This window comes from Vombatus ursinus, unplaced genomic scaffold (genome assembly GCF_900497805.2).
Source record: "Vombatus ursinus unplaced genomic scaffold, bare-nosed wombat genome assembly UNPS02014941.1, whole genome shotgun sequence".
Taxonomy (NCBI): Eukaryota; Metazoa; Chordata; class Mammalia; order Diprotodontia; family Vombatidae; genus Vombatus; species Vombatus ursinus.
This window is the reverse complement of record NW_020954719.1, coordinates 2,438,504-2,465,222: the sequence shown is the minus strand read 5'-3', so window position 1 is coordinate 2,465,222 and position 26,719 is coordinate 2,438,504. Positions and strand designations below refer to the sequence as shown.

The 26,719-nt window shown below is 37.9% G+C and overlaps 1 protein-coding gene and 1 pseudogene across 2 annotated transcripts in view; both read right to left on the bottom strand.

Moving 5' to 3' along the window:
• TMTC1 (transmembrane and tetratricopeptide repeat containing 1) overlaps nucleotides 1–26,719 on the bottom strand; it is a 309,040-nt gene that overhangs the window by 18,545 nt on the left and 263,776 nt on the right. For both annotated transcript variants that reach the window (XM_027844461.1, XM_027844462.1), the window contains one exon: nucleotides 8,287–8,389. In XM_027844461.1, the coding sequence (XP_027700262.1) occupies nucleotides 8,287–8,389 (103 nt within the window). The remainder of the gene's footprint in view (nucleotides 1–8,286; nucleotides 8,390–26,719) is intronic.
• LOC114029695 lies at nucleotides 22,101–24,271 on the bottom strand (annotated as a pseudogene).

Here is a 26,719-nt window from a genome sequence, read left to right as displayed (position 1 = left end):
GGTTTTTTAAGGTGTTGTTTTCTTCAACATTTTTTGTTCTTCCTTTGCCAAACTGTTTTGCCAAACCACCACTCCTGCCACTGATTCCATTGTCTCCAAGGCCTGCTCCTTTTGCTGGGATCAAGTATATGTTGGGGCAGCCTGCACTGGACTGTGCTCAACTCTCATCATGGTGCAACAGACCTTTCCTGCCAACTTTCTAAGTTGTCTTGGGCTGAAAAATTGTTTCACTCCATCCTTTTGTGGGTTCTGACACTCTAGAATTTGTTTTGAGGCATTTGGGGGAGAGCTATGGCGGGGTGTCTCTGCCATTTCTCTGCCAACTTGGCTTGGCTTCCATGAAATGATTCTTGAAAGGGAGGCTGTAACTAGAATGTGATATGGTCCTTTCCTGTCTAGCCTTGAGTAAGAAGATTAGGAATTTATTCAGTAGGCAATGGGAAACCATTGAAGGTTTTTGACCAGGAGGGTGAGATAACAGTATGGGTATATTAGGAAGAGGACTTTGGCTGTTGGGAGTAATGAGAAACTAAAGGAAGTAACAAAAGTCTAGGTTCAAATCAATAAGGACCATAGCCGTACCAGATCTAAAACTATATTATAAAAATATTTGGTACTGGCTAAGAAATAGAGTGGTAGATGAGTGGAATAGGTTAGGTACACAAGAAACAGTAGTCAATGACTATAGTAATCTACTCTTTGATAGACCCAAAGACTCTAGCTTCTAGGATAAGAACTCAATATTTAACAAAAAGTGCTTTGAAAACAGTTGGGTAGAAACAAGGTATAGACCAACATCTTACACCGTATACCAAATGAGGTCAAAATAGGTACATGATTTAGACATAAAGGGTGATACCATAAGCAAATTAGGAGAGCAAGGAATAGTTTACCAGTCAGATCTATGGAGAAGAGAAGACTATATGATCAAACAAGAGACAGAGAACATTATGAAGTACAAAATGGATAATTTTAATTACATTAAATTTAAAAGGTTTTGAATACAAAGTCCATGCAACCAAGATTAGAAGGAAAGCAGAAAGCTGGGAAACAATTTTTACTGCCAATGTTTCTGATAAAGGCCTCATTTCTAAAATATATAGAGAATTGAGTCAAATTTATAAGAATACAAGTCATTCTCCGAATGATGAATGGTCAAAAGATATGAATAAGCAGTTTTCAGATGAAGACATCAAAGCTATCTATAGTCATATGAAAAAATGGTCTAAATCAGTATTGATTAGAGAAATGCAAATTAAAACAACTCTCAGGTACCACCTCACATCTATCAGATTAGCTAATATGCCAAAAAAGGTAAATGATAAATGTTAGAGAAGATATGGGAAAATTGGAACTCTGATGCATTGTTAGTAGAGTTGTGAACTGATCGAACCGTGAACAGCAATAGCACTCCTAGGTCTGTATCCTAAAAAGATCATAAAAAATGGAAAAGGACCCACATGTTCAAAAATATTTATAGCAGTTCTTTTTTGTGATGGCAAAGAATTGAAAATTGATGGGATGCCCATCAATTGGGGAATGGCTGAACAAGTTATGGTATATGAATGTAATGGAATGCTATTGTTCTACAAGAAATGATAAGCAGATAGATTTCATAAAAACTTGGAAAGATTTAAATGAACTGATACTGAATGAAGTGAGCAGAACCAGGAGAATATTGTACACAGTAACAGTAATATTGGGCGATGACCAACTTTAATAGACTTAGCTCTTCTCAGTAATGCAATGATCTAACACAATTCCAAAAGACTCATGATGGAAAATGATATCCACATGTAGAGAAAAAACTATGAATTTGGAGAGCAGCTAGGTGGTGAAGTAGATAGAGCACCAGCCCTGGAGTCAGGAGGACCTGAGTTCAAACTCAGCCTCAGACACTTACTAGCTAGCTGTGTGACCCTGGGCAAGTCACTTAACCTCCATTGCCTCTAAAATTAAAAAAAAAATTTTAATTAGAAAAAAAGAACTATGGAGTCTGCGTGTAGATCAAAGTATACTATTTTCTTTCTTTTTTCTTTCTAGTGGTTTTTTTCCTTTGTTTTGATTCTTCTTTCACAACATGACTAATGTGGAAATATGTTTAACATGACTGTATGTGTATAGACTGTATCAGATTGCTTGCTGTCTTGGGGAGGAGACAAGGAAATGGAAGGAGGAAGAAAAAATTTGGAACTCAAAATATTGTAAAAGTGAATGTTGAAAAAATAATAAAGTCATTATCCTCAAAAAATCAAAAATAAAAAAAATCAATAAGGGCCAGCATATTCAACTTATTTTTATCCCTCCTAGATTTGTATCATCTGCAAATTAGATAATTATGACATTTATATCTTCACTAATATAACTGATAAAAATGTAAAATGGCATAGGACAAAGAATGGGCTATGTACCTCAAAAAACAGACACCTCCTCCCTTCAGGATCCGTTATCAGCAAACACTGATTTAGTTAAATCAGGTATGAATCTTTATGACCGTCCAGTCTACCTTTCACCATTTTGTCCACCTTGGCAAAGGATCATAGCTTTAGAGCTGGCAGAGACCATACAGGTTACTCAGTTCCACAAATGAGGAAACAGAAACCCAGAGAGTTTAGGTAACATACTCATGATTACATAATTGATAATGCCTCAGGTCATCCAGATGGTAAGTAGTAGAGCTAATATTCTAACCCAGGTCATCTGATGCTATAGCTGATGTTCTACACTGTGACATTTCTCATGAGAGACTTTCATAAACATTTTAATGAAGCATTTGATTTAATATGTATACAAAGGATGGAGCTAAGATGGCAAATTGATGAGAAGGAAGCAATGTGGTGAGCTCCTGTCTACAAATATCTCCAAACAGATCTAGAAAATGCACCAGACTGAATCCTGCTGGTGAAAGCCCAAAAAAAGGCACAGTGAGCAATCTGTCCAGCATAGTCAGCACAGGAAAAGACAGGGGTTTACAGGAGCTAGAAACTGGTTTCAGCCAGAAACACTCCACACATGGAACACTTCAGTACCCAGGAAGAGGCTGTGCACCAGAGCAAGGAGAGATCACAGACCCACACTGGACTACCCCTAGACTCTTACTAGGGCATTTCAATGGGGATAGGTGTGAACTGGAAGCTTTGTCACCCACTACACAGTTTTGGGTCAGAGATCCAAGGTGAAGTGAGGTGGGTAATTAAGCAGCATAATGTAGGGAGGTCCTGGGCAGGACACTGAGAAAGGAGGAATTTCAGAAGGAAGCAGTAGTGGTTTGGCTCAGACTCCAAACTCAGAGCAGGGTCTTACTTCTAGCATCTAGACCAGCCTGCAGAGGAATAATGAAAGGCAGGAGTTCCAGACCAAAGAGGAGCCACTCTGAACCAACGAAGTTATCTAGCTTGTTGATAGGGTGGAATGAGAGCTGTGGAAGACAGAATTCAGAAGCGAATTAACAGGTTGGTACAAAATCTAGTCAAAGCAACAAATTCCTTGAAAATTAGAAAGGACCAAAGAGAAACCAATGATAAGGCAACAAAAAATATTTTAACAAAGTCACAAAACTTTAAAAAAAAAAAGGAGTGTGTTGTATCTCATAGCAGAAAGAACAGACCTAGAAAACAGATCAAAGAGAAAAAAATTCAAGAATCACTAGACTATTTAAACACCATGGCCAAAAAAAGAGCCTAGACATAACATTTCAAGAAATCTTAAAATAAAACTGCCCAGATCTCTTGCACCCAGAGGGCAAAGTGGAAATAGAAAGAATTTCCCAGTCATCTCCCTAAAGAAACACCAAAAAGAAAACTGCCAGGAACATCACAGCCCAAACCAAGAACTTCTGGGTCAAAGAAAAAATTACTGCAAGCAACCACAAAGAAATAATTCAACAACTGAAGCCCTATACAGTCAGGATCTCAGACACTACTATAAAGGAACAAAAAACTTGGAATACAATATTTAAAAAAGCAAAAGCTACAAGCTTCATGCCAAGAATAACTTACCCAGCAAAATTGAATATAATGCTAAAGAGGAAAAATATAAAAAAAAAATGAAATAGAAAACTTCCAAGTATTGCTGATAAAAAGAACAGAGCTGTGGAGAAACTTTGATGTTCAAATACAGGAATGAAGAATAATATGAAAAGGTAAATATAAGGACTAAGCAAGGATAAGCTGTGTACATTCAAATATAGGTAGATGATACATGTGTCCCCTGTTAAGCCTATCATCATGAGGGTCCATAAAGGGAGTCCAGTTAGACAAGGCCTGGGAGTGGTTCTGTTATGTCTTGAAGATCTTAAGAAAAGAGAGGAAAGAGAGAGGAAGAGGAATATACTGGGAGGGAAGAGGAAGAAAGCTTAGGGAACATTATCTCACCTAATCAGGGTGCAAAAGTAGATGTATATAAACAATGAAAAGTGGGTGGGGAAGCAGCTGATATATGGACATCACTTTCATATAAACCGGTCAAAAGAAGAAACACACAGTTGGATATAGAAATACATTTCATTCAACTGGGAAACAGGAAAAAAAGTGAAAAAGGAGAGGTGAAATTAGAGGAAGGGCAGACGAAGGGAGGAATTAGTTCTAAGCAAAACAAACTCTAAGGATGTACAAAAATATTAATAGTTCTTTTTGAGGTGGCAAAGAATGAGATTCTGAAGTTTTGTTGTTGCTGTGGTTGTTCAGTCATGCCTGACCCTTTGTGACCCCATTTGGGATTTTCTTAGCAAAGATACTGGGGTAGTTTGCCATGTCCTTCTCCAGTTCATTTTACAGATGAGGAAACTGAGGCAAAAGTGTTAAGTGACTCTCAGGGTCACACAGCTAGCAAGTGGCTGAGGCCAGATCTGAACTCAAGAAAATGAATCTTCTTGACTCCAGGCCCAGCATTCTATCCACTTTACCACCTAGGGATGCCCATAAATTGGGAAATAGACAAACAAGTTATGGTATATAAATGTGATGGAATAGTATTGTGCAGAATGAATCCTTGTCACAATAAGGAACAATCATAATTCCAGAGGACTAATGAGGAAACATGCTCTCCATTTCCTGATACAAAGGTGAGGAACTCAGAATGCAAAATAAGACAAATATTTCTTTGGTCATGATCAACGTAGACATTTGTTTTGAGTGACTATAAATGTGTGTAATGGGGGAGATTGGGATAGGAGGGTGAGAGGGCAGATCTTGGCTGATTAAAACAAGTGTGAAAAAATATGTATAGACATATGAAAAATGCTCTAAATCATTATTGATTAGAGAAATACAAATTAAAACAACCTTGAGATATCATTTTATACCTATCAGATTGGCTAAAATGATTGAAGGGAAAATAATGAAGGGGATGCAAAAAATTGGGACACTAATTTATTGTTGGTGGAATTGTGAACTGATCCAACCATTTTGGAGAACAATCTGGAATTGTACCCAAAGAGTTATTAAACTGCCCATACCCTTTGACCCAGCAATAGCACTACTAGATTTATTTCCAAAGATGATTAGGGAAAAGGAAAAGAACCTATATGTTCTAAAATATTTATAGTAACTCTCTTTGTGGTGGCAAAGAACTGGAAGTTGTTGGGATGCCCATCAACTGGAGAATGACTGAACGAGTTGTGGTACATGATTGTGATGGAATACTGCTGTGCTATAAGAAATGCTGAGCTTGATGATCTCAGAAAAACATGAGTAGATTTGAATGAAATAATGAAGAGCAAATTGAGCTGAACCAAGAGAACACTCTATCTAAAAATAGTAATATTGTTTTAAGAATAACTTTGAGAAATTGAGTCACTTTGATTATTATAGATACCCAAATTAACTATAAAGGAAGATGCTATCTGCATCCAGAGAAAGAACTGATAAACAGATGTATGTATAAAATGATTTCACATATGTGTGAGTGTGTGTGTCTGTCTGTCTAATGGTAGCCATCTCTAGGGCAAGAGGGGAAGGGAAGAAAAGAAAAAGAAAAAAAAAGAAATGTACATGATAACTTTATCATATATTTTAAAAGAATAGCAAATCGTACATAATAGATTAGCAGTTTCATATGCATTCATCTTTTTATTATACTATGTATGGAAATGCTTGTTTTATTCCATAAATTAAAAATAAAGTAAACAAATATTTTACAAAAGAAAAAATGTATATAGCATTTCTGTGGTGTACTATTCTAGTAGTTATAAAAAATGAAGAAACTACATTCATGATGAATTAACTGATCTCTTTATCTATATAGGTGGTCAAGCTTGACCAACTAGTATGAGAAGAGGCTGGAGTGAGAGAGCTAACATAGGGGGTGTATGGGTGTTGATTGACATGCTGAGTGCAAGACATGAAATGTACATGTGTATCATTGTAGGGGAGGCCACATCCAAAGATACCTCTGGCACATATCACTGTTAGATATTGGGAACTAGTGTGTAATATCTTTTAATAATCCATGTTAGTGAAGAAGAAGCTACTTATTAGGAAACAGGTGGTGTAAACCTGAAAATAAAAAATATTTGTACTTCATATTGCCAAAAAAATGAAAACTGCATTTTACTGCCACTATAAGAAGTACCTAATCTGATAGCTAAGGAAAAACATAGAATTACTCTCATAAAGCCTTTTTTTTAAAATAAACATTCATTATATGCTAACATTCCCAGAATAGTTTTACTCTAAACAAGAAAAGTGGGAAGTGGATTCTATTTAACATCTGATATTTCAGAATATTTTATCATTATGATTATGCCATTTCTATAATGGACATCATATGAAAACAATAAAATAATACAGTCATAACTTGTTTGAGGCATTGTTTCTACAGTAGAATTGAAGGATATTTCATCAGTATAAAACAACCATTGTGGATGTTATGTGAAGTTAAGGGAAGACTACTACCCACAAAGTTAACAAAACTGCTTCTTATATATAGCTTCAAGGGATTTCCCTGAAGACAGAATTATAAAAACTGAACAAATTGGCTCCACTAAGCTTGTGAGAACAAGAGAAATCACGGCCCCAAGGTATGATGTGGTTATCAACACTCCAAATCACTGCAAAGCTCAGTGAATTTTATTTTTGAGATATTTTTTACGCAGTGCTGTCTTGGTCATACCTTCTCCAGGCATGACCAAGGGAATCAGGATGCCACACATGAATAGATGCCTGCTGGGTGCAGGCAGAAACTTCCTAGCCTGTTTGACTCCCAGAGAGTTTTGCCTTGACTTTGGGACTGACAGAGTGGTTGACTTGAACTCATAAGCTAGCTCATTTGTTCCTTTTGGACTCATGGGAGAAAATGACTCAAGGACAGAGAGAGGTGAAAACAGTGGAGGAAATGTTTCCATGGAAGTAACATTGGCTCTGGCCATGAAGTAGCTCATGCTGGACTATAGATTTAAGGTGAAGTGAGTGAATCATTCATGAGCTATGATGGGCCAGATTCTGTGGTGCTGAAAAAGTGTGGGCTTTAGACAACAGGTGACAATCCTTCATTTTTCTTCTTCCTTTTGCCTTTCTTTCTTCTGTTTTTGTTTGTTTGTTTGTTTGTTTTTTAGGCAATTGGGATTAAATGACTTGACCAGGGTCACACAGCTAGTAAGTGTCAAGTGTTTGGTCTGAGGCCAGATTTGAACTCAGGTCCTCCTGACTTCAGGGTCAGTGCTCTATTCACTGCGCCACCTAGCTGCCCCACCTTCCTTTCTTCTGAAAGGAGCTTCAGGAGTGTTCCACTGGGGCATGGCGAAGCTCATATTTATTTCTTAAAAGTTTGTTTACCTTTTCAGTGTTTAAATGTTTACTCTTTATCATAAACTGGCCAATGTGAAAAAATCGTTAACTACTGACATTACTAAATTGTATGGATTATTGCTGGAATGTAGCATTGAGGGGAGTGATTAGGAGTGCCCTAAAAAAAGGAGAGAGATTTCAAATGACAGAATCAAAGAGAGTTATTTAATTTTTACCATTTCCCTGGGCAGAGAGAATATCCATACCCACACCCACACCCACATCCATATTCATATCTACATCTATACTGGAGTTTCTCTAGGAAAATGAATCTTCAACAGTTCCTGGAGCAGCAACTAGTTGGGTTAGCATTGAGGCAGATACCAAACATTCTCCTACACTTGGTGTGAAAGGAAAGTCACTCTCCAGAGGAGATGGTCAAAGAAGGGGCTAGAGAAAGTTACTCACATCAGGAGGAATAGCCTATTGTAGAGAGATAAGTAAGATTGGGCTTGCTTGCCCTGCATGTAGAAATACCACCACAACATTTAATCTTACTTACCAGTATCTACTAAAAAAACTCCATAGTTGTTGTGTAAGTCAGAACTCTCTGGACAATTCTTGATTCCAGTCTGATAAACTTCCTCAGCTTCCCGAAACGATTCCTTTAAAGAACAAAAACAAATTTTTAAAAACATCAATATTAAAATTAGCATTGTCAAAACATCTTACTTTGATGACACACAGGACTGAGGAAATGACTTGGTTCTCACAGGCTATGCCATCAGAGGGCAAAGTCTGGAAATTACTATTAAATTGGAAAATTTTCAAACATGAGTCTGCTAAGAGAATATGTTTCTTCCCTCAGGGAAATCTGAAGAGGCTTATCACTAGAAAATTGGTCATCACAATGATGATTTTTTTGGCCATAGCATCTGATGAAGAAGACTACAGAAAGAGTATTGCATTTGGAACATGAATACTATGCTTTGGTTATGACTCTGCAACCTACTATGTGTACCAGTTTGGAAAAATCATGAATATTATGCTTTAATTATGACTCTGCAACCTATTATGTGTACCACTTTGGAAAAATCACTTCCACTTTTTGGACCTCAGTTTCCTTATTGATAAAGTAGGTGGCTGGGTTGGGAGCTCTCTTTACTTACATCTATCTATAATGTGCTAAAGACTGGATAGATCAGGGCCTATATCTCAAAATGATAAAAGAGGAAAAGGTCCTATGTGTACAAAAATATTTATAGCAGTTCTTTTTGCAGTGGGAAAGAGTAAGGGAAGTACCCCTCAATTGGAGAATGGCCAAATAAATTACAGCACGTGAACATAATGGAATACTAAGAAATGATGAAAGAGATAGTTTCAGAGAAACCTGGGAAGACATATCAACTGATGCAGAGCAAAGTGAACAGAACCAGAACAATTTATATAACAATAATTCTGTTAAAACAAACAAAAAAAAAACCCTTTGAAAGTTGTTAGAACTCTAATCAATGTAATGGTTAACCATAATTCGAGAGGACTCATGAAGAAGCATGCTACCCACATCCTGTCAGTTTATACAATGCAGCAATTTTTTTTACATAGCCAATGTTAGCATTTGTCTTTCTTGACTATGTATATTTTTGCTTTTTTTTTTCTTTTTGGTGAGGCAATCGGGGGTTAAGTGACTTGCCCAGTGGCACCCAGCTAGTAAGTATGAAGTGTCTGAGGTCCGATTTGAACTCAGGTCCTCCTGACTCCAAGGCCGGTGCTTTATCCACTGAGCTATGGTTTTTTTAATGAGTGGGGAAAATTTTAATTTTTTTAACTAAAAAAATTAATTACAAGATGTTTGTCTGATTTTTGTTTGGAAAAATTACTGACTTTTTAAAAAAATTTATCTTTTCCCAATTACATGTAAAATAAATTTTTAACATTTTTTTTTAAATTTTGAGTTCTAAATTCTCTCCTTCCCACCCCTCCCACTCCTTGAGAATGCAAGCAATTTGTTACATGTAAAGTCACTCAAAACAATTTCCATATTAATTAAAGAAAATACAGACCAAAAAAAAAACCCCAAGAAAAATAAAGTTTAAAAAAGTATGTTTTGTTCTGCATTCTGACTTTATGAGTTCTTTCTCTGAAGGTGGATAGCATTTTTCATCGTAAGTCCTTTGGAATTGTCTTGGATCATTGCACTGTTGAGAACAGTTAAGTCATCCACAGGTGATCATCCTTACAATATGACTGATATGGTGTAAAATATTTCTCCTGTTCCTGTTCACTTCACTTTGCATCAGTTCATGTAAGACCAGGTTTTTCTGAAGGCATCCTGCTCATCATTTCTTATAGCACAATAATATTCCATCACAATGATATACCACAACTTGTTCAGCCATTCCCCAATTGACAGGCATCCTCTCTTAATTTCCAATATTTTGCCACCACAAAAAGAGCTGCTATAAATATTTTTGTACATATGGGTCCTTTTCCTTCTCTTTGGATCTCTTTGGGATATAGACTTAGCACTGGTATTTCTGGGTCAAAGGATATTCACAGTTTTATTTTGGGCATAGTTTGGACATACTTTGGTCATAGTTCCCAAATTCTCTCCCGAGTGGATCAATCAGTTCACAATTCCACCAATAGTGCATCAGTGTCTAAATTTTCCCACATCCTCTCCAACATTTATAATTTTCCTATTCTGTCCTCTTAGCCAATCTGATAGGTATGAGGTAGTAAGTTTTTTTGATTTGCATTTCTCTAATCAATAGTGATTTAGAGTATTTTTTCATATGACTGTAGATAGCTTTGCTTTCTTCTTCTGAAAATTGTCTGTTCATATTCTTTGACTATTTATCAATTGGGGAATTACTTATATTCTTATAAATTTGACTCAGTTCATTTGATTTGAGAAATGAGGCACTTATCAGAGAAATTTGCTCCAAAATTTTCCCCAGTTTTTTGCTTTCTTTCTAATCTTGGCTGTTTTGGTTTTGTTTGTGCAAATTCTTTTTAATTTAATGTCATCAAAATTACCTATTTTACATCCCATAATGCTGTCTATCTCTTATTCGGTCACAAATTCTTCCCTTATCCATCAATCTGACAGGTAACATATTCTATGCTCCCCTAATTTGCTTATTATATCACCTTTTATATCTAAAATCATTTACCCATTTTGACCTGATATTTCTCTTATTTTTTAATTAAGTAATTTATTTTTAGTTTTCAACAATCACTTCCATAAGCTCTTGAGTTCTAAATTTTCTACCCCTCCCTCCCCACCTCCCTCCCCAAGACAGCATTCAATCTGATATTAGATCTCCCTATACATTTCTATTAAACATATTTTCATATTAGTCGTGTTGTAAAGAAGAATTAGAACCAATAAGAGGAACCACAAGAAAGAAGAAACAAAACAAAACAGAAGAAAAAAGAAGAGCACATAGTATGTTTCAAACTGCATTCAAACACCATAATTCTTTCTCTGGATGTGGATAGCATTTTCCATCATGAGTGTTTTGGAGATGTCTTAGATCCTTGCATTGCTGAGAAAAGCTAAGTCGATCAAAGTTAGTCATTGCACAATGTGTCTGTTACTATGTACAATGTTCTCCTGGTTCTGCTCACTTCACTCACCATCAGTCCATACAGGTCTTCCCAAGTTTTTCTGAAGTCCACTTGCTCATCATTTCTTACAGCACAATAGTATTCCACTACAATAGTATAGAATGTTCAACCATTCTTCAATTGATGGGCATCCCTCAATTTCCAACTCTTTGCTACCACAGAAAGAGCTGCTATAAATATTTTTGTACATATGGGTCTTTTCCCCATTTTTTACGGTTTCTTTGGGATACAGCCCTAGAAGTGCTATTCCTGGGGCAAAGGGTATGTACATTTTTTTAGCCCTTTGGACATAGTTCCAAATTGCTTTCCAGAATGGTTGTATTAGTTCACAACTCCACCAACAATGTATTAGTGTTCCAATTTTCCCACATCTTCTCCAACATTATCATTTTCCTGTTTTGTCATGCTGGCCAATCTGATAGGTGTGATGTGGTACCTGAGTTGTTTTGATTTGCATTTCTCTAATCAATAGTGATTTAGAGCATTTTTTCATATGACTATAGATAGCTTTAATTTCTTCATCTGAAAGTGCCTGTTCATATCGTTTAAACATTTATCAATTGGGGAATGACTTTTACTCTTATAAATTTGACTTAGTTTTCTGTATGTTTTAGAAATGCATGCAAAATTGAGGTAGCTCAAGAGAAATGCAAGATACACAAACTTAGAGAATCCACCCCAAAGGTTCACAATGACTATTTGTGCCCAACCTGTGGTAGAACATTCTGAGCTCGTATTAGTCTGATCAGCCACAGTCCTACACACTAAAACTTGATTCTGGCATAGTGATGTCATTTTAGTACTCTTTCAAAACAAAGGACAACAACAATTTTAGAAATGAGGCCCTTATCAGAGACACTGGTTGTAAAAATTCTTTCCCAATTTTCTGCTTCCCTCCTCCTTATATCTGCTTTCCTTGCTCTTCTAATTTACTTATTGTATCACCTTTTATGACTAATTCATTTACCCATTTTGACTTTATCTTGGTATATGGTGTAAGATGTTGGTCTATGCCCAGTTTCTGCCAAACTGCTTTCCAGTTTTCCAGCAGTTTTTGTCAAGTAGTACACTCTTATCCCAGAAGCTGGGGTCTTTGGGTTTATCAAAGAGTAGATTACTATAGTCATTGACTACTGTGTCTTGTGTACCTAACATATTCCACTGATCCATCACTCTAGTACCAAGTAGTTTTGATGACTTCTGCTTTATAATATAATTTAAGATCTGGAACTGCTAGGCCAACTTCCCTAGCATTTCTTTTCATTAGTTCCCTTGATATGTTGGACTTTTTGTCCTTTCAAATGAATCTTGTTATTATTTTTTCTAGTTTCATAAAATATTTTTTGGTAGTTTGATTGGTATGGCAATGAATAAGTAAATTAACTTAGCTAGAACTGTAATTTTTATTATATTAGCTTGACCTACCCATGAGCAACTGATGTTTTTCCAATTATTTAGATCTGACTTTATTTGTGTGAAAAGTGTTTTGTAATTGTGTTCATATAGTTCCTGGGTTTGTTTCAGGAGGTAGACTCCTAAATATTTTATAATGTCTACAGTATGATTAAATGGAATTTCTCTTTCTATCTCTTCCTGCTGGGCTTTGTTATATTTCTAGTAACATATTGAACAACAGTGGAGATAATAGACATCCTTGTTTCACCCCTGATCTTTTTGGAAATGCTTTCTAGCCTATCCCCATTATATATGATGCTTGCTAAAGGTTTTAGGTAGATGTTACTTATCATTTTAGGGAAGACTCCATTTATTTCTATGCTCTCTAGTGTTTTTAATAGGAATGGGTGTTGTATTTTGTCAAAAGCTTTTTCTGCATCTATTGAGATGATCGTATGGTTTCTGTTATTTTTGTTGTTGATATGATCAATTATGATGATAGTTTTCCTAATATTGAACCAGTCCTGTATTCCTAGTATAAATCCTACCTGGTCATAGTGTATTATTCTTGTAATAAGTTGCTGTAATCTGTTAGGAGACTTCCAAACCTTCCTGATGAAAACACCCAGAGCTCAACAGAAAATTTGATCTTCAAATACAAGACTGAAGAGAGACATAAAAAGGTAAACAGGACAGAAAAAAAAACAACAACATGTTATTAATAAGGGCAAACTGTTTATATCCCTACAAGGGAAGATGATATTTGTAAATCTTGAGAACTGTATTGTTATACCATTTTAAAGGGGTATACACAGACAGAGGGAGTAGGTATAAGTTGACATTGATGTAATAATAAAAAAAGCAGATTAAGTGGGTTAAATGGATCTAAGTAAGTGGAGTAAGTGGATCTAATTAGCCTGCTCTACCACCCTGGGGTTCAGGATGTCCCCCTGGTATGCTGAAGTGGGCTTTCTGCTCGCTTGCCAGGACACCTCCTGTTCTGTACTGCTCCACCTCCCCCAGAGCAAGAGAGGTCTTTCCTGTTAATCCCCCAAGCTTCCTTGGCTACAAGACTGATCCAGGGGTGACATTTTCTGGGCTTTCAGAGGTCAATAAGGCAGGGTAAGAGTGACTTACTTCTTACTCCACTATGTTGCTTCCCAGAAGCAGAACACTCTTGACCTGATTTTTTTTGAGATATGAAATACAAATTAAACCCACATCTGTATTACAAAGGAAAAAGAGTATGACAGAGTGGAAAGGGCACCAGACTTGGAATCAAGGATTCAGGTTTGAATCCTGATCTTAGTGAATCAGTTAATCTCTCTAACATTTTTCTGATTTATAAAATAAGACATCTGAATTAAATGACCTTTAAGATCCCTTCCAACTATTTTAAATGTTGTATCTTTAAAGTTCAGAAGAACTTAATATAAGCAAGTTTAAAAAGCCAAAGGTAATTGATTATTTATTGAGCACCACCAGATACAGAAAAGTTATCAGTTACTGAGCTAAGAGTTAAGATCTCAGAAGGGGTAACTTCCAAATGTCATTTTAGCCAGTAGTCTCAACTTCAGCTCCTACCATACATCTAACCACAGGTATCTACAAGCAGAAATAATTAAGAGGGAGATTATGTTTCTTTTGATTTTCTCTGAACATTCTATGGTAGAAATGATAACATGTGGCTGTCAGGCAGGTGAAGCAAAAGAAACAAGGAAGCTGGCTAATCTATGTGATGGATGACTATCTTTTGAATGATCATAAATTTACTGTACTACGTACTATTTTTTTAAAAGTTTATTGATATCTCTTGCTTTTACATTGCCAACATTTTCCCCAGAATCTTTCCTCTGCTCCTTCCTGAGAGTCATTCTAGGTAACAATATTTTTAAAGGAAAAAGAGGAAGAAGAGAAAAATCCAGAAAAATGGATCAATACATCAAATACATCTCACAATATTTAGTATGTTCTACAACTATAGACCTTATAGCTCTGCAAAGAAATGGGCTGGAAGTATTTCTTCATATTTCATCTTTGGGAACATGCCTGTTCTTTGTAATTTTGCAATAATCATTTTTTATTATTTGTGATTTTATTTCTTTCCATTTACATCATTGTAGTCACCATGCATATTGCTTTCCAAAATGGTTATCTTGATTCACAACTCCACCAACAATGCACTTGAGTGCCTTTACGTGGCTCTTCCGATATTGACTATTTTTGTCATTTTTCATCTTTGACAACTTGTTGAGTGTGAGGTGGAAACACGGACTTGTTTTGCCTTATTTTTTTTTATTATTGTTGTTTTAGATCATTCATAAAATAATTAAGTTTGCAATTCTTCTATTGCAAAATTCTTGCAATAGAAGATTGTTCATATCCTTTGATCACTTATGTATTTGGTCTTTTATCAGTTGTTCTGCTTGGTTTTGATTCCACAGACATCATGCCCCTAGAACATCATTTCCCCTTGATCCCCTCCTTCTTTTCATCTTCTTTTTGTGTATTATCTTCTTCTATTAAATTTCAAGCTCTTTGAAGGCAGAAACTGTCTTTCTTTTTCTTATTTGTATCCCTACCATTTAGTACGGTATCTGACACATAGAAGGCGCTTAATATTTGTTGATCATTGCTTATATAAATATATTATTGGAGGAAAAAGTATGTAAGTAAATAAATATATACAATATATATATACAGAGTTGATGTTAAGTAATATCAGAGGGAAAGGTCTCCTGAAGAGGGTGTAAATTGAGCTGAAAGTAGAAGTAAGCCAAGGTGGAAATGAGGAGGGAGAGCATTCCAGACATAGGGCAAAGCCAGTGAAAAGGCACAGACATAGGAAATGCAGCAGGAAAGTGTAGCTAGATCACTGAGTGTTTGGAGGGGAATAAAGTATAAGAAGACTGGAAAGGTAGAAAGGGCACAGGGTGTAAACAGCTTTAAATGCCAAACAGAGGAATTGGTATTGGATCCTAGAGGTAATAGGGAATTATTGGAGTTTATAGAGTAGGTGGGTGATATGATCAGACCTGTTTTTTTAGGAAAATCACTTTGGTAGCTGAGTGGAGGATAGACTGGAGTGCAGAGACTTGAGGCAGGCAATTAGAAGGCTATAAGAAGGCTATTGTAATATCCCAGGCAAAAGGCAATGAGGACTTAAACTAAGGGAGTGGCTATGTAAGTAGAGAATGGGGAATAAGAAATATAAAGGTAGAAAAGATGTGGGGCAAGTGAGTGAGGAATTGAGAATGACAATGAATTTGAGAGCTTGGGTGACTAGAAGAATGGTGATGCTCTCAATAGTAATAGGCAAATTCAGAAGAAGGGAGGTTGTGGGGGAAAAGATAATGAGCTTTGATTGGACATACTGAATTTAAAATGCCTATTAGACATCTAGTTTGAGATGCCCAAAAGGTAGCTGATGATATGGGGCTATATGTAGCTCAGGAGAGAGACTGGAGGTAGAAATACATGGTAGCTGATGAAATCATAAAGTGAAATGGTGTGGAAGGAAAAGAGAAGAGAGCCCAAGATAGAATCTTGGGGAATATAGTTAGTAGGCATGACATAGATGAAGAACCACCAAAGAAACCTGAAAAGGAGCAGTACGACAAGCAGGAGAACTAGGAGAGAGTGGTGTCAAAAAAAAACTGAGGAAGAGAGCAGTCAACTGGGTCAAATGCCACAGAGAGGTCAAGAAGAGGCGAAGACTGAGAAAAGGCCATTAGATGCGGCAATCAAGAGATCCTTGGGGAATAGGTATGGTATTGGTATGAGGAAGGAGTAGATTGGGTCCTGGTGTGCAGCAAAGCCCACTAAGTGCTTCCAGGTCCACCTGGGTAGAGTCTGGGGCTGCTTGCTCGTAAAAAGAAAACCAGGACCCATTGGAGCAAATTCACAGAAATGTAATAAATGTCTAAAAGTTTTCACACACACACACACACACACACACACACACACACACGTGTGTGCACAAAATCATTGTTAACTTTGTAGACAGCAGTTTCTCTTGAATGACGAGCTCAGAAGCCAGACTGCCAAGGGTTTACAAGAGTGTGAGAGGAAAGAAAGTGGAAGCACTCCTAGATGGTTTTCTCAGGGAGGTAAGAGTTGAGGAGAGGAGAGAGATGGAGTAATATTTAGCATGAGTGGTTTAATTAAGGGAAGGTTTTGTAAGGATGTGGGACATAGGCATATTTGTAGGTAGTAAAGAAGGAGCCAGTAGATAGAGAGAAATTGAAGATAAGAAGAGTGAGTGTGTATGATGATTAAGAATACAATCTGCTGAAGAAGATGAGATGGGGCTAAGGGTACATGAAGAAAGGTTTGTCCTGAAAAGGAGAAAGGCTACTTCTTCATGTGAAACAGGAGTAAAGGAGGAGATTGTGGAGAAAGACATTTGAACAATAGGAGATGAGGAGGGAACAAGAGAGAATTCTCAGAGAATGAATTCTATTATTTTTTTTGGTAGAGTATGAGACAAGATCCTCAACTTAGTGAGAGGGAAGAGTCTGTGTGGAAGGCTTGACCAGAGAAGAGAAGTGTTGGAACAGAAGCTTCAATGGTTCCCCATTGCCTATAGGCTAAAATGTAGATATTTCTGTTTTTCCATAAAAAGCTCTTTGAAGTTTGACCCCAATCTACCTTTCCAAACTGATTACTCTACCTCAAACACCCTCAAGGCAAACTTACCTAATTAATGTTCATCTTACATGATATTCCATATCCTACCTTTATACCTTTCCACAGGCTGTCCCTCATGCCTGAAATAGTGTCCCTTCTTATTCCTGTCTTTTGGACCCTCTAATTCCCATCAAGTCTCAGCTCAGGTACCTGCTCATTCAAGATTTTTATGAGTCCCCTAGTTGTTAGTGTCTCTCCCCTGCTCTTCATTTTGTATGTATCTGTGAATACACTGTATCCTACCAGTAGAATAGAAAACAAGTTTACTACTTGAAGGCAAAAACAATCTCACTTTTGTATTTGTGTTTCCAGCAACTAGCAAAATTCTGGCACATGAGACATTAATAATCCTTACTGATGTATTGATTGACTAAAAGCATTTATTAAAAACATTTAACAAAGCAATATATGTGATCTAAAGATTTGATAAAAATCTATGGAAACTTCAGATCTCAAAAACTTCCTTATAACTAGAAGAGAGTTAGAAGGTACTGACAGGGTCACAGACTCTGAGCTCAAAGGGACCTTAGAGGTCCCTGTCCAGTCTACCTCTCCTTCCAGTTTACAGATGAAAGCCAGAGAGATTAAGTGACTTGCCCACATGGCAGGCTTTGAAGGGACAGAGCTGGGACTAAGTTCTTATCTTATGACTCCAAATCAATGCTTTCCCCCCCATTATATCACACTATCTCCTTACAGTAGCAAACATCAATTCCCCCAAATTTGGAAATAACCATAGCCATAAAACCATAACAATAAACAAAAGTTCTTCAAATGTGTGGCAGGAGTTAATATTTCCTAGGGCACTGTCATGTGGGCTGTGACAAGTTTTCCTAAGGCCTCATCCAGTAAGCTATCAAAACTATCCTCAAGATTTAATTGGCTCAGGCAACTAAGACTCAGCCTGTTGATGTAGCTTCTTGGTCATATGACTGCAAATAAGCCAGAGAATAAGGAGCTTCACTTGCTCCCTGACCTGATAACAGACCATCATGGGAAACCCAGGGGCTATATCCTTACCGGCTATTCTTCTTTTTTTTCCCAAATAAATTTAAGACTTTATTTATGTTGTTTCCATAGACTTTTATCAAATCTTTAGATCACATATATTGCTTTGATAAATGTTTTTAATAAATACTTTTAGTCAATCAATACATCAGTAAGGATTTTGTTGTAAATGGAGGGAAACAGGGTTAAGTGACATGCCAAGGGTCACAAGGTCACTTACCTTGCCCAGGGTCAGTAAGTGTCTAAAGCCAGATTTGAATTCAGATCTTCCTGACTCCAGGCCTGTCACTTTATATCCACTGTGCCACCTAGATGCTCCTAAGACTTTATTACAAGGTTTATAATAAAACACAAGTGAAGCTTAAACTTAAAATAAAAATGAGGGGACAAATACATTCTAAATCATTTATAATTTTCATATTTGTTTTTTCTACCAATTTTTTAAATTTAGTTACTTTTAACATTCTTTTAAAAAACTTTTGAGTTTCAAGTTCTTTCCTTCCCTCTAGCCTCTCCTCCATTTATTGAGAAGGCAAGCAAAATATCAATTATACGTATGAAATCATGCAAAATATTTTTCTATATTAGTATGTTGCAAAAAAACCAAGAAAAATAAAGTGAAGAAAATCATACTTTAATTTGAACTCAGAGTTCATCAGTTCTCTCTGTGAAGGTGGATAGCATTTTTCCTCATGAGTCCTTCAGAATTGTCTGGCATCATTGTATTGATCAGAAGAGCTAAGTTTTTCACAGTTGATCATTATTACAATATTGCAGTTTCTATGTACCATCATCTGGTTCTGCTCACTTCATTCTATGTCAGTTCATATAAGTCTTCCCAGGTTTTTTTTAAATCATCCTACTTATCATTTTTCAGAGCACATTAATACTGCATATTCCACAATAGTACTCCAGTATACCACAACTTGTTCAGCCATTCCCCAAATGATAGGTATCCCCTCAATTTCTAATTCTTTGCCACTACAAAAGAGCTACTATAAATATTTTTGAACATATAGGCCCCTTTCCTTTTTCTTTGGTCTCTTTGGGGGAGCAGTATTGCTGGGTCAAAGGGTACTGACCTAGTAGCAGTATTACTGGATCAAATGATATACAGCCCTTTGGGCATAGTTATGCTTGGACCAGTTCACAACTCCACCAACAGTGCATTAGTGTACCTATTTTCCACCTTCCTTCCAGCATTGGTTATTTTCCTTTTCTGTCACATCAGCCAATCTGATAGGTGTGATGTGGTACTCAAAGTTGTTTTAATTTGAACTTCTCTAATCAATAGTGATTTAGAGCATTTTTTCATTTGACCACAGATATCTTTGATTTCTTCTTCTAAAAACTGCCTGTTCATATCCCTTGAATGGCTCTTATTTTTATAAATTTGACTCTGTTCTTTATATATTTGAGAAATGAAACTGTTAGCAAAAAAAAATTGCTGTGTAATTTTTCTTTAGCTTTCAGCTTTCCTTCTAATTTTGGCTGTATTTGTTTTGTTTGTGTCTAAGAATTTGGATGCCCTGCCATTTGGTGCATATATGTTAAGTACTGATATCACTTCATTGTCTATTGTACCTTTTAACAAAATATATTTTCTTTATTTATCTCTTTTAATTAGGTCTAATTTTGGTTTTTCTTTGTCTGAGATCATGACTGCTACCCTTGCCTTTTTTTAACCTCAAGTGAAGCATAATATATTTTGCTCCAGTCCCTTATTTTTATTGTGTGTTGTCTTTCCATTTCAAATGTGTTTCCTATAAACAACAAATTGTTGAATTCTGGTTTCTAATTCATTCTGTGGTCCACTTCCATTTTATGTGATTTTATCACATTCACATTTATGATTACTGTGTATTTCCTTACATCCTATTTTCTTCTCTTTATTTATCTCTTTCTCTTTTTACCCTGTCCCTCCTCCAAAATCTGTTTTGCCTCTGACCACTGCCTCCCTTAATCTGCCCTTCCTTTTATCACTCTTTTCCTTTCTCTTATCCCCTTCCCCTCCTACTTCCCTGCTGGATAAGATGGATTTCTTTATCCAACTGAGTGTGTGTGTGTATGTACATATGTATGTAGTCTTCTCTGTTTGAACCAATTCCAATGAGAGTGCTCACCCACCCCCTTTCACATTCCACTGTAAAAGCTTTTGCTTGTGCTCCTCTTTCATATAAGATAATTTTCCTTATTCTTCCTCTCCCTTCCCCCTTCTCCTATAGCGTTCCTCTTTCTTTACCCTTTCATTAAAAAAAAACATCACCATATAATTGACTCACACCCATGCCCTCTTTCTATGCAAAGTCCTTCTAACTGCCCTAATGATAATAAAGTTACATAGTTACAGTTACATATATCATCTTCCTATATAGGAATATAAGCAGTTTTACTCCATTGAGTCCCTGATGATTACCCTTTCATGTTTACCTTTTTTATATGAGTCATGTTTGAATGTCAAATTTTCTATTCAGCTCTGGTCTTTTCATCAGGAAGCCTTGGAAAGTCTCGATTTTATTAAATATGCATTTTTCCCCTGAAAGATTATACTCAGTTTTGCTTGGAAGGTGATTCTTCATTGTAATACTAGCTCCTTTGCCATTTGGAATATCGTGTTCCAAACCCTCCACTCCTTTAACATGGAAACCACTAAATATTGTGTGATCCTTACTGCGGCTCTGTGACATTTAAATTGTTTCTTTCTGGCTGCTTACAATATTTTCCCCTTGACTTGGGAGCTCTGGAATTTGGCTGTAATTTCCCTGGGAGTTTTCATTTTGGGATCTCTCTCAGGAGGTGATTGGTGGATTCTTTCAATTTCTATTTTTACCTTTTGAAGCTAAGATATCAGAGCAGTTCATAATTTCTTGAAATATGATATCTAAGTTCTTTTCTTCATCACGGATGTCAGGTAGCCCAATAGTTCTTAAATTATCTCTCCTTAAATCTGTTTCCTAGATCAGTTGTTTTTCTGATGAGATATTTCACATTTTCTTCTATTTTTTCATTCTTTTGACTTTGTTTTATTGTTCCTTGATATCTCAAGCTTGGGGTCTTATAAAGTCATTAGCTTCTACTTCTCTATTTCTGATTTTTTTTTTTTTTAGGGTTGATTTGCTGATTTTATCCAATTTTATCCAAAAATGAGACAATCTTGTTTTTTTCTAAGCCACTTCAATCAAATAACCATGGAGATCTGATCACCCCCAAAAGTATATGTTTTGCTTTGCTACTCAGCAAGGGTGATGAATTTGAATGCCATGTGCAAGACTCAAGATGACGCTTACAGAACATGCAAAGGAAAGATTGTTTCCTTCCATATCCAGGTAACATAAAGCTCACACCTCTAGTCCTGTCTTTATGGGGTAAAAACAGTCCCTTTACCAATGAGTTTCCTGAAAGGGAGAACAAATAGATAATAACTCTTCTGGTAACACGTTATGGGACACTGGCCAGTGTGTTTTCGGCATTTTTATTTATTTGTTTGTTTGTTTGTTTGTTTATTGAGGCAGTTGAGGTTAAGTGACTTGTCCAGAATCACACAGCTAGTGAGTGTTACGTGTCTGAGGCCAGATCTGAACTCAGGTCCTCCTGACTCCAAGGCCGGTACTCTATCCACTGTGCCGCCTAGTTGCCCCTGTTTTTGGCATTTTAAACATAATCCTGTAAACTAGTTAAAGTCACTTGCTGAGTGTTCATTAGCAGCATCCCTTGGTTGGGTCTTGGGGGCCCTCTGTGACCTCTATGAGCTCCTCATGGTCCACTCTGCCCAGATCATCTCTTGAAGTTTTGTTGATATCCATCCTGCTGGTAATTGGAGTGGTCTCGTGGAGCACTGAAGTAGGATTGCGTGTAACAACTATTTGGAGTGTTAGATAACGAAGGGCAGTAGCCATCATATCCTTCTCTAAATCCGTTGGCAGGGCCCCTATATCCATTCATTAAGCCTCTGGTGACATGAGATCCTCCATGTGACACGCCTCGGCTATTGTAATAGGGCTGACTACTACATGGAAATCCAGTGCTCTGCTGTGGAGGCTGCTGGTGGTTACCTGCCACTTGGTGCGACTGGTCCTGGGAACCGTGGTAAGCACCAACCAGGGCCTGAAGCTACTCTTGCTGAAGTTCTGTTTGCTCTACTTAATGAGGCTGATTGGAAAAGCTCTGGTTGTAACTAGCCTAGTACTTATTCTGTTTCTTTAAAGCTTCTGGCTCATTAACAGGAGGAACAGGAGCATTCATATTGAATACCATTTGCATGGACTGGAATGGAGCTGCACTGGCATCGATGCTGCTGCTGGGTAAAGGTCTGCTTGATCCAGCTGGGAATATCTGGTGCTGAGAGGCAGCAGGAAGGGGTGAGGATGTCAAGGCCTGGTCTGTAGTCAGTGATATTGCAGTCTGAATCTGGTCAATGGGTTCCTTCTGAGGTTGCTGCTCTCTAGCATGAGAAGGCTGGTACATGGGTTGGGACGTCGTGTATACCTCAATAGTCGAAGAAACCAAAGGTACCTGTGTAGCTTCTGGCTGTACAGGAACTGGATTAACCTGAGTGAGTCTAGATTCAGGGTGAACTGGAGGGCAGACAAGCTGAAGCATGTCCATGTTCTGGGGTGGATTTATAGGCCGTGCAGACACAGTCACAGGATCAAGTGTCTGACTTTCAAAGTCCAGCATGGAATCCTGTATGAAATTGTAGGGCCCCTGCATTTGTGCCACAAGGTCCTGCACTCATTGCCTTCTCTCAAGAAGATTGGCCTCAGCCACTGGAACCAAAGACTGGGCCTCTGGCACAGAAGGGGTTGCAGCTTGCAGCTACTGTTGAAGTGAATTTACTCTCTCAACTGTTTTAACTGTCCATTCATCTACCCGTTCCTTTTTCACTGTTGCTGAACTGAGTCTCTGACATAAACTGTCTATTTACATACGCTGTTGACTCAACTTCATTTGTTCAGCATATTATTCTGCCAGCTCAACTTTGGCTTCTGTTGCCTGGTCTTCCCCTGCTGGAAGAGCAGCTGTCTCTTCTTCCTCACACAAGCCATTCTGGTGGTTATGGGTGCTATCAAAGTAACTGGTCTGAAAAATGCATTCAACCAGCTCCTTTAGGACTTTATAGGTTGTTCCACACACTGGTCTTTCTTTTCCTTCCAATAAGTCCAACAGATGAATGCATGCTTGTTCATACTGTTGATTCAGTCTCATGCTCATGTCCTGTTCTGGCTGGACTAGCTTGTAGAAGTCATCCAGTACTGACATTTATTTTCACATAGGACGAGCACACCACTGATACCTTGCTTCAGGTCTCTGTGGATGTCATTGTCCCCTAATTTGCCCAGAACAAATTGTAGCTCAAGGACAGTCTTTAAACACTTTTGTTCTTCTTCCTCTCGCATGAGCTGTTCTTGCCTGGCTGTTTTTGTGGTTGTTGTTGTTATTTTCTGAACATCTTGGAAACTCCACTGCAACTCTTTTGCAAACACCAAATTATGTCTGACTTGTTGGTACTTAGACACTGCATCCAGTTGATCTTGATTAAGTCTTTCTCCCATGTTCATTTGATCCTGGTAATCATCAAGCTTGCCCTTTTTCTTCTCCAAGTCGCAGAGCTTCTTGTCGATCATGCCCAGGATCTGCTTCATGACCTTGGTCTGCACCGAGCTAGTGCCATTGCTGCTTGCTGCCTGCTGCTGCGACCCTCCTGCCCCCACACCCATGGGCCCAGAGGCACTGCCCACTGCCGCCTTGGCCCTGGAGGACAAAGAGCCCGGCGCTGGCCCCAGTGCTTTGCCGCTGCTGGAAGTACTGGTGGCCGAGGGCATCGTGCGTGTGTGGAGGCTGCTAAGGATCAGGAGTGGGGCAGTCAAGTGGGGGAAAGGGTGGGGGTGTGTGCCGAGCTGTATTATATTGTTGGCCTGTGGGCTCAGGCCACACTGCCACTCTGCCCCATCTCTGCTGCTGTACTGAGAGCTGCCGCTAGTGAACCCATTTCTAATTTTTAAGCAAATTTTTGCTGAGCTTTCTACCTCTTTTTCCTTCATGGACAATTCTGATTTTTAAGGAATTTTTTTCTGTAGTGAATTTTTGTCCCTCTTTTGTCTTTTGGCCAATTCTGTTTTTTAAGTTGTCATTTTCTTCAGCACTTTTTTTGTCTCTTTTACCAAACTGTTAATTCTCTTTTCATAATTTTCTTGCATCACTCTCATTTCTTTTCTCATTTTTGCCCTCTACCACTCTTATCTCTTTCTTTAGCTCTTCCTGGAATTCTTGGTGAGCTTGTGTCCAATTTGCATTGTTCTTTGAGGCTTTGTTTGTAGCATTTTCACTTTGTTTTCTTCTTCTGAGTTTGTTCATGGTCTTCCCTATCACCATAGTAGCTTTTTATAGTCAGGTCTTTTGTTTGTTTGTTTACTCATTTTTTCCAACCTATTTCTTGACTTCTGCTTTATGTTAAAGTTAGGTTCTGCTCACCTGGGGGTTGGAGAGGCACTGTCCCAAGCTTCAGGCTTTTTTGTGCTTCTGTTTTCAGATCTTGTTCAGGGGTCTGCAAGTTTTCAGTGCTTCCAAGGTAGTGCTGTCCTGGGAAGGGCCTCCGCTCCTTGCCACCATGAGTGTCGGTGCTTTTCTTGGCATTTGAACTGTAACTAGGTCCCCTGTTCTCCTGCTCCCCTGCAGTCACAAGCACTAGTGTTTTTTTCTGCCCTAGAATGTCTCCGGGCTCGGTTCCCAAAGCTGATGTCGCTGTTGCTTTTGTTTCCTACAAGACCCATCACTGGTGTTACCACCTTGTACGCTGCCACTTAGCCACAGTTTGGTGTCTGTTATCGACCTCCTAAGTTTTCTTGGGTTGCAAAACTGTTTCACTCCGATCTTTTGTTGGCTCTGTCACTCCAGAATTCAATTTGACATATTATTTTAAAGTTGTTTGAAGGGAAAGCTGGGAGAGATTGGCTGGGTTGCTACTTCTACTCTACCATCTTGGCTCCACCCTGTGCATATCCTTTCCACCCTACGATTAAGTAAAAATCTTTTTTTTTTTTAAATGGCTAAAAGTTTCACAAGTGTCTCATTTCATTTCAATCTCAAAGCTAAACCTTGCCTGGCCTACTACAAAGTTCAAGAACTATCTGAATCTCATTTCTTCCCCCACACTCCCACTTTCTCAATGCATAAAATACATTCATAATAGATTTTTCACCGAGAAATTTATTCCCTATTTCTATTTTCCAGTATGTTTTTTTTTAAGTCAATCAATTAATCATCAATTATCAGATGGGGGAGGCAGAGCCCAGATGGTATAGGGAAGTCCAAAAGTTGCCTGACCTCTCCCCAGTTTCCCTCAAAACAATTTTAAATCATGCTGCAAAATGAATTCTGGAGTGACAGAACCCAAAACAGGATCGGGTGAAACAATTTTCCAGCCCAAGATAACTTGGAAGAACCATAGGAAATGTCTGTCTCACTTGGGTAAAAGGGAAACACAGCCCGGAACAGTGAGTATTCAAGCAAGCCAACAGGAGGCTCCTAGTCCAAGAACAGGCCAGCAACCAAGACCCCAGGTTCCTGGCTCAGCAGGATAGCAGGACAGAGGACCAGATGTGATGCCTCCAGGCCCAGTGCAGCAGGTAAACTGCCAGCCTTGGAACTCTTGGTGCAATAGGCACAACTAGGATGGACCACCCCAGTACAGTGAGCAAACTGCTAGCCCTGGAGAGCCCAGGGAAGAAAGCTAGTGACCAGGTTCCTGGCCCCCAGTGCAAAAAGTTTGGGACAGTGCCCCCTGTACCCTAGGAGCACAGCTCAACTTTAAAAGTCATAAAATAGGTTGGAAAATGAGCAAATAACAACAAAAAGCCCTGACCATAAAAAGCTACAATGGCAACAGGGAAGATAAAAACACAAATTCAGAAGAGGACAACGTCAAAACATCTACATGCAAAGCCTCAAAGAGAAATATGATTTGGTCTCAAGCCAAAAAGAACTCCTGGACAAGCTCAAAAGGGATCAAATAAGAGAGGTTGAAGAAAAATTGGGAAAAGAAATGAGAGTGAAGCAAGAGAATCATGAAAAAAAGAGTTAACAACTTAGAAAAAGAAAATAACTCTAAAAAGTAGAATTGGCCAAGTGGAAAAGGATGTACAAAAATCCAATGAAGAAAATAACTCCTTCAAAAATAAAATTGACTAAATTGAAAAGGAGGTACAAAAGCTAACTGAAGAAAATAATTCCTTAAAAATTATAATTAGGAAAGTGGAAGCTAATGACTTGAT